This window comes from Sinocyclocheilus grahami, unplaced genomic scaffold (genome assembly GCF_001515645.1).
Source record: "Sinocyclocheilus grahami isolate Dianchi unplaced genomic scaffold, SAMN03320097.WGS_v1.1 scaffold223.1, whole genome shotgun sequence".
Taxonomy (NCBI): Eukaryota; Metazoa; Chordata; class Actinopteri; order Cypriniformes; family Cyprinidae; genus Sinocyclocheilus; species Sinocyclocheilus grahami.
Window position 1 is genome coordinate 2,096,802 of NW_015505402.1, and position 8,717 is coordinate 2,105,518.

Here is an 8,717-nt window from a genome sequence, read left to right on the forward strand (position 1 = left end):
TTCGTTGTGAAAGCGAAACTACTTTGTTTGGCCTTCCAAAAGAGGACGATATCTGCTTTGTCATGCCTGGAGCTGATCCGTGTTGGTCGCTGAGGAAATACATCAACTTTGCGCTGTCGATCGCCGGATCGGCTTTCACCGTGGACGAAGCGGAGTCCAGCCCGGGGTCATCACATGTGGTTGCGGCAAGACCGCCGGCCGCGCCGTTCTCAAGCCCGCCCGCCGCTGCTCACTCTAGCCCGCCATGTGTGACGCTGTGTTAGGTTGTGAAAGCGAAACTACTTTGTTTGACCTTCCAAAAGAGGACACGACTAGAAATCAGTGGTTAAGTTGTATTTACAACACTATTCCAGAACAGTTTAACCCAAATATTCAGATGTGTGCAGCACATTTTATGGAAGATTGTTTCCTGATCCTGGTAGAGTAGACTACAATGCCGGCTGTTCTGACTCACAGACTGGAAGTAAATTTTTTTTATTTAAGGAATTTGCCACTGATGATTCAAACGTGAGTTTTGGGCAGTGTAGAGTAGCGCTTGTTGTTTGTCATTTCCCTGATCACAAATGCAGACATGGTTTTATGTTTACGAGGCGCGATGCAACACAACGCGTAAAAAGACAGTATAAATCATTATAATCCGTAATTATGTCCCCACCGGATGCAACAAATGCCTCGTTTATAATGGGTTTTAATATTTTTGTCTCATCGCTCCAGCCGGACAGTGCATCACAATATGGTAAGGGGCGTAACATTTCCGGCACACGCTTGAGGTATTCGGCCAATCACAACACACTGGATAGCTGGCCATTCAGAGCACACCTCATCTTTCAGACCGATGAGCTTTGTAAAAATCGACGTGTTTCAGAAAGGCGGGGCATAGAGGAGAAACAATAATGTACAGTATGTGGAAAATAATGTGTTTTTAAACCTTAAACCACATAAACACATTTCATTACACCAAATACACAAAATAATGTTATTTTTAGCAGCATCATATGACCCCTTTAAATTTTAAATTTTTGTAAAAACTTTGAATACTTATGAAATATTTATTTGCATTGAATAGTCTTAGAAAACCTACTTTTTTTTTTCTTCAGACATATTGCTGAACATTTATTTTGTGTGGATATATTTATACATTCATTATTTTACCATGTGAATAAACAGAAATGGATGCTTCGCAAACAGTTTAGAAGTTCTGTGCAACTGCTACTAGGTGGCGAAATGCAACAATTGTATGTGAATGTTGAAAGATAGTAGAAAGGTGACGTTAGTGTTGGACTTGTTTCAGATGTTAGCCAATATTTGTTGAAAAGTAAGGCATTTATGCATTTGGATCTGATTTCATCTCTGTAAGGGTCAGGATTTGTGTGATCGTCATTGTCAGTTAGCCCCTGCTTGTAGATGCTGTAACTACACCATCATGTGTATGTCTGAGCAGGCCCAGCTCATTCAGATGGTGGTCTGGATGCTCCAGCACCGGCTGCTGTTTCAGCTCCATACGTATGTTTGTCTGATGGTCCTGCCCGTTGAGGAGGAGCCTGGTCTTCGGGAGGAGGAGCCACCCCTAGTCACACGCGTTACAGGCCGGAGTCTGAGCACACCCAGCGCCCTGAGTTTCGGCTCTCCCAGTATGTAACTCAGCCAGCTCCAACTCCACACATAAACACACACACACACACAAGTGAAAATATACTCTAATGATCAAATAAAGTCCCAGGAGTTTCTCTCATTTTCCCTCTGCAGCAAGTAGCGATGACATGACCCTCACGAGTCCCAGTATGGATAACTCAAGCGCTGAGCTCCAGACTGGAGGAGACTCTCCACTCAATAAAAGAATGACAGAAACTCTTCTGGCCAGCCTGACTGAACATGAGCGGCAGGCCATTCTCCGTGTCCCAGCAGCACAGAACCCAGAGGACCTACGCTTGTTTGCCAGGTGACGGAGTGTCTTTTATAGCTAATTTTTCCAATCTCAAACCTAGTTTTGTACAGAACAGTAGGTATGATTACATGCACTAATTTTCATAAATTGGAATGAATTTAGTACTATTCTAGATTATTAATGTTCTGTTTATGTGGAGCCTAAATGTTGCAATCCGAGTCACATATTTGTTTTGTATGTGCTTTACATGTATTCTGAATATATACTTCTGTTGCCACATTCAGAAAACCTTTAGAAAGTCACTGCAATAATGTTACTTGGAGCTACTGAAAAAGTAGTTGTCATATTTGTCTTGATGCCTAAATAAACATAGGCACATTCATAAAATGAAAAAAATGTATGTAAATATACACATAATAGCCTTGTGCATGTGCACAAGGTAGCTTTGAATCTGATTGAGAAAATAGTCAGATTCAAGCATTTACATGTTAATTTTATTTTGGATAATTTTAGATCTACACCATCCCTTCGAAATCCAGTTGAAATTTCATTCGGGCTAAAGCTCAATCGGAGCGATCGAGATGTTTAGATGAAGGATTTTCAGTCAGATTGAGCCAGTTATAAACATATTATTTTGGTGCATGTAAACTAGTGTCTTCTGGTCTTTCTTTAGGCTGCTGCATTATTTCAGAGGCCATCATCACCTGGAAGAGATCATGTACAATGAGAACATGCGTCGCTCTCAGCTGAAAACTTTATTTGATAAGTTTCGTAGTGTCTTGGTGATAACCAACCATGAGGACCCCATCATCTCTCTGTTCCAATCTCCACCAGACTAAACAGATCATTAAGATTTCATCCAACAGTGTGTATTTGCTTATCATCAGTGGCTTAAATAACCTAATTCAGGAGTGAAATGCTTTCATACCTGCTCAGTTTCATAAGTGGCTTATGTAGTGAGCCTTGCATAATCTACTGTATATAGTTGTATCGACTTAAGATTTTTATGTTGTCATGATTTGACCTCATATGTGGTTTATTTTAATAAACAATTCAGGGGTTGTGATGTATTATTCATCCTTGGGCAGGCATAAAATGGGTATTTCACCCAAGCATCACCTATTTGGAGATCGCTCCCTGATGTCATATATCATCTCCTCAAGCAAACAAGACCCAAAACACATGCCATGATAGTAATTCCAGACCATAAGACTGCATGCCCTGAAGACTGAGTGTGGACGGAAAGAGAAAAGGGGGTTGTAATTGCCTTGAAGTGCAAATGGTTTTCCAAGCATCTGTAAAATCAATGAGCACCAGGAATAACAAGACTAAGTAATAAAGAAACATGCTGTTACAAAAACAGACATGTTCAGAACTCAAAGGGTTAGTTCACTCAAACATTACATTTCTCATTATTTACTCACTTTTATGTCGTTCCACCCTGTATGACTTTCTTCCGGTAATTTTGCTGTTCTTTTTGTTCTCGGTACAGTGAAAATGATTAGTCACAAGGAGCTTTCAAAATCCAAAATTGACAAAACGAGCACTGCAACAGATTTGTGTGTTATATTCTTCTCAACTGGATAGCTTTGTGAGGAAAGATGAGAAGATTATTGCTGAATAACAACTTTAAACGTCAGCTTTTTGCTGTCATGGGGCTTTAAAAGATTTACAGAGAATATAAACAAGTCGTGTAACTTTTAGAGTTACTGTCATTTTTTTTTAACCTTGACGGTGCCTGTCCACCATTCCCTTTAATTATATGGATAAGAGCAGCTTGGACATTCTGCTAAACATCTCCTTTGTTGTTCTACAGAATAACAAAAAACAGTTTTGGAACGACATAGTAAGTAAATGATTCCTTTTTTTAGCAAACTATCCTTTTGATTTCATCACTAAACAACATTTCATGATCAGACTGTCCTTTCCATCGCAATGCTATGAAGATCAATGGAGGATTGCATCTGACGCTCTGCATCTCTGTTCAGCACGCTCACACACGGGTGTCCTCTCAAGTAGAAGCGAAGCGGTTTGGTTGCCCATTCGCCATGAGACTCGACTCCTATCCGAGGCGCCGACACCACCTCTCCAGCGCTAACAGTCTCTCGTTCTGGGTCCCTCTCCAGCCACACCTCTGTGTCAGTGGCCAGATCCCTGCGGTCAAAGCAGCGCTGTATATCTAGTGCTTGGCACAACTTGGACGGGCCATTGCAGAGCTCTTTTTCCTTAAGGATTTTGGCTCCCGCCTTGCGTTTGGCTGCTCGCAGGCCCCTCATGACATCCTGACCGCTCAGAGGCTCCAGCGAGCGCAAGAGCACCGCCGCCCCCTCCCCTGCACACACATATAGTAGAGTAGTTAGCAAGGCTCCATGCCGTCTCCTTCCTGTTAGCTTGTGTCTGTGTGCATACGCTCCTAAACCTTTCTCCAGGTTTATGTAATGTGCCAAATTGACCTATAATGAGAAACAGTTGGAGAGAAGCATAGCAGCAGCAAAACAAAACACTTGTTTCTTGCATAACTAGCAGTGAGGGATCGGTGGTTACAGCCTTCCGCCTCAATCTCCGGTGAAGCGCTATTCCTATGTGCGTGTGGTCAATTACAGTGATTTTTGGAGTCTCACCTTGGCTGGAGACATTCATGCAGAGGTAGATGCCGTAGATGGGATAGACGTAGATGGTCCCAGGCTTCATGAACATGGCAGTGTTTCTCTCCGTGCGTTTTCCCCCTGCTGAGTGGGACGCCTTGTCCTCTCCACCCAAATATGCTTCGGTTTCCACAACCCTTCCTCTGAGCTCAGTGCCATCAATTAGCTTCCTCACCAACACCTAAAACACACAGAAACCAGATGTCACACGCTTTCCACACCCTGAGTCTGTACAGGCATCTTACATCCAGCAGGTGGTGCAAAAGTGTCGAATTATATTGACTGAGAAACATTAGACTACAAATGTTAGTGGTTAGTGGATTTTGTTAATGATATCTCATATACAGCATTTGTTTGATTGTAAAAACATTAATGTTATAAAATATTATTTCAATTTAAAATAACTTTTCTATTGAAACATAATTGAAAACGTTTAAAATGTATTCCTGTGATGGTAAAGCTGAATTTTCAGCATACTCCAGTCTTCAGTGGCACATGATCTTTCAGAAATCATTCTGATAGGCTAATTTGCTGCTCAAGAAACATTTATTTTTATCAGTGTTAAAAAAACTTAATATGCTGCTTAATATTTTTATGAAAAAACTGATAAGATTTTTTCAGGATTCTTTGAATAGAATATTCAAAAGAATAGCATTTATTAGAAATATAAATATTTTGTAACATTATAAATGTCTTTACTGTCACCTTTGATCAATTCAACGTGTCCTTGCTAAACAAAATAATGTATTTTAAAAATAAATCTTACTAACTACAAACTTTTGAACAACACAGCCTGGCATAATTTTGCAGTCTTTTATTATTTCTTAGCAAAAAATATTTTCACAAAAATCTTACACTAATATTTGAAAAACGTCCACTGAATCAAATTCATGTGATCCAACCAACTTGAAGAAACATGGAGATGAAAACAAAAAACATCGAGAAAATTATATCATATGTCTCTTACAATTTTGTTCCTTTATCTGATAAGGCAAGTACTGGTTGTAAAATGTCATGAGGTGTGAACTATTTATGAATTGAAAATATATATATATATATTTAGTTGGGGAAAATATGATTTAAAAGTTTTTTAAAAATAATGTTTTATATGTATATTTAAAGTGAAAGAAAAATATATTACAAGACATTTTTAGAGTCATTAAATGCAATCTTTTCTTCAAAACAGCATAAAAGCTCAAAACCATATTAAGGTAAAGTGTACATTTCTAATAACTTGTGACGCGTGTTTTAAACTAGATAACCAACCGTCCTAGAAACCACTAACACAATGTGCTAAAATACTTCAGAACATACGAGCATCGTTGCAACAGCTTTAGCACAGGCAAGCACCACTAACATTGATTTCATAAAATGTACAAATCTAGATTACCACCCAACATTATAACACTCTTCTTTTATTTATGGCTTAAATGAACAAGATAAAGCTGTCGTATATCTATAAAGGAATTACTGGTGTCCCATTTAAAAGAGCAGTATGCAAATGGGTGCCATCCTGCCTCTAAAGTCTGAGTTTATTCAAAGTGGGTTCATCTGGTCCACATATCCTTTAAACAGTTGCTTAAAAGGCGCTAAAAGTTGCTACAGCCAGTCGTGAAGGGAGCTTGAGAAAATACAAGGCCGCTGGGAACCACGTTTGTGTAATGAGCTCAACAGAGTGTGAAAGCCACAAGTGTCACCTTCTCCGGCTGTCACGCTGGACGAGTGCTCGCTCGGTCACACCAAACAACCTATTATGGGTCAGACCGGATGCCCTCCAAACATGATAATGGCTTTTCATGCTTCTCATTACTACCTTGCTATTTACACATTGGTAAACTGAAAACAAACAAGGGCATATTTTGTGCTTGTTAACTGAACCTGAAACGGAAACTCTGCACTGTCATGCAGCAAATGTGGCTAATTTTCTGGTACTTCTTTCCATTTTAAACCTCATTAAAATGCAAATTAGGCCTCTGTGTCCACTCGAGTCTGTTATGTGCTCTGGATTCAAAGGCTTCCTGCGTTTAACTCCACCATTCAAAACGGTTCCATGGGGTTAAGCTGTATTTCACGTGTTCACACTACTCAATCAATGTTGTAGCATGGCTGAAATGCGGTCTACATTTAAAATAGGGAGCCAAAGTCATTCACAACTTTATATCTAAAAACAGCACATTTTATAAGCATTACTACACTAGCTTCCACATTTTGTTCCATTAAGTCAGTATTGGGCTTCTGAACACTGACTTGCCAAGCAGCGAGTATGTGCTTGGGGTGTTACTCATTTCTGGGTGTCACTTCATGATTTCAACACAGCTCTTGTGAATATGAATTTTTCTGTTTTGACAGACTTCCTTCATAGAAAACGATGCAATTTTGATCCATTTGACAGTACATTAACTAATAATACGTTAAACAAATAATGCAGGAATTATTGACAGGAAAGGTGCAATTTGTGTCCCAGCTGAATCCCCTTGATTTACTGCTGATAATTAACAACAAAAAATACTCACAAATGCTCATTTTTAAGGCTTTAACTCTGTTTAGTGTGTAATTCAAATGACATTTTAAAATAAAGCATTTTATTGTTGCATATATGTGCAATATATAAATGATTGCAAAATTGTTTACAAGAACACTTGACTATGGATATATATATAGGGTAATATGAGGGTAAACTTTTAAGCATAAGCCACTTGAGGGGTAAAAAAAATAGTTGGGCACTGATCTGAATATTAGGGGTATTGAGTTGGTTTGAGTATTATTTATATTAGTGTTTATTAAAGGGATAGTTCACCCAAAAAATAACATTCTGCCATCATTTACTCACCCTCAAGTTGTGCCAAGCCTGTATGGTTTTTGTTTTTACACCAGTATTTTTACTCTAACAAAACAGTTGATGGTAGCCATTGATTGAGTTGCATAGTATTCTCCATACTGTGGAACTCAATGGCTACCGAAAACGATGTGATGACAGAATTTTAATTTTTGGGTGAACTATATCTTTAATATTCTGAATTAGCTATTATTTTTTCATTAACATTTTGGTTTGAGTAATTTTGTTATGTGTTTTTGTTATTATATATATATATAATTTACATATAGTTCATTAATTTTTTTATTTTTCAGTTGTAGTAATTTAGGTACTAGTAACTTCATCTAATATTTCTATGTTTTAATAGTTTTAGTTATGGATAACAGTAATGTCTGACACTTTGGGACCATCTGATTTCTGAATTCAGCAGTAACCTTTTCATACGAAATGATTTCCTGAAATCTTACCTTGCCGAGAAAGGCCTTTGCCAGATCAGCGCAGGGCTGACTGAAGAAGCTGTAGCACAGTCTGATGGACTCTCTCGATGAGAAATGAGGGCTGAGATGATGACCCACGGTCTTCGTGGCAGACTGACACTGGATGAGTCTCTTGAGAGGTTCACCATCAGGCTGATCGCTGGCAGATTCTGACTGAGGTGACAATGACTTCTTTCTTTTCCGTGTTGTCATTATAAACATTACAGAATATTAGGCTAACGTTATATATTTTGCCAAACCATAAGCGGTTTGTTATGGACTTTTCTGTTTTTCTGCACAGTGCAAGTTTTAAATGCAAAATAAAATAACGTTAAGTCTAAAAAGCACGCAATAAGATTAACGTACGTCCATATGATCATACATGTATCGTGTCACTTTTTTTTAGATCGATATTTAGCAAAACACTAAAAACAATTCCTGTTATTGTAGATTATTTTGAACAAGTGTAAGTTAACTGCGGTCTTGAGGAAGAAAACCGCTTAAAAGTGTGTACTGTTTGTCTTTATATTGAGTATACGGAGTTGCAGCAGCTATTTCATCCTTTAGCTTAGTTTCAGTCTAGCCCGGGTTTGTTTATCTTTGGCAAACGCAAAGTATTCTGGGACACTCTCTTAAAGGGCCAGTGATGTGTGAGGGACAGAAGATTGTAGGACTGCAGGGTTGTTGGTTTTTAGTTGTTTTGCTTGATCTTCGGTTGAAATCAGGTGCACTACGGTGCAAGTCATTTTCCCATTCCTCCCAAAAACAGATTTGCATCTAAAGAAATGTGAAGAACTTTTGGAAGTGTTTAAAATGATGTACTGTACATTGACATTTGCTTCCTTCGTTTCCTTGGCACCTAAGGTGTCCTATAAAGGTGAATAAAATGTATATCA

At 38.6% G+C, this 8,717-nt stretch overlaps 2 protein-coding genes across 4 annotated transcripts in view; one reads left to right on the top strand and one right to left on the bottom strand.

Annotated features, from left to right (window-relative positions):
* The window catches only part of LOC107596811 (nitrogen permease regulator 3-like protein), a 16,733-nt gene extending 13,457 nt beyond the window's left edge, over positions 1 to 3,276 (top strand). The window contains exons 12-14 of one of the 3 annotated variants that reach the window (XM_016287642.1): positions 1,442 to 1,631; positions 1,747 to 1,939; positions 2,559 to 3,276. In XM_016287642.1, coding sequence (XP_016143128.1) covers positions 1,442 to 1,631; positions 1,747 to 1,939; positions 2,559 to 2,724 — 549 coding nt within the window. In that variant the 3' untranslated portion in view covers positions 2,725 to 3,276. Of the gene's footprint in view, positions 1 to 1,441; positions 1,632 to 1,723; positions 1,940 to 2,558 lie in introns of those variants that run through there. The other 2 variants (XM_016287643.1, XM_016287645.1) reach the window with 2 other exon arrangements.
* A 139-nt stretch (positions 3,277 to 3,415) lies between these two features.
* LOC107596818 (DNA-3-methyladenine glycosylase-like) lies at positions 3,416 to 8,410 on the bottom strand. Its single transcript, XM_016287659.1, has 3 exons — positions 7,813 to 8,410; positions 4,507 to 4,711; positions 3,416 to 4,217 (listed from the first exon to the last, which is right to left on the bottom strand). The coding sequence occupies exons 1-3, from the start codon at positions 8,041 to 8,043 to the stop codon at positions 3,799 to 3,801; spliced, it is 855 nt and encodes a 284-aa protein (XP_016143145.1). The 5' UTR covers positions 8,044 to 8,410; the 3' UTR covers positions 3,416 to 3,798.
* Between the last annotated feature and the right edge of the window lie 307 nt (positions 8,411 to 8,717).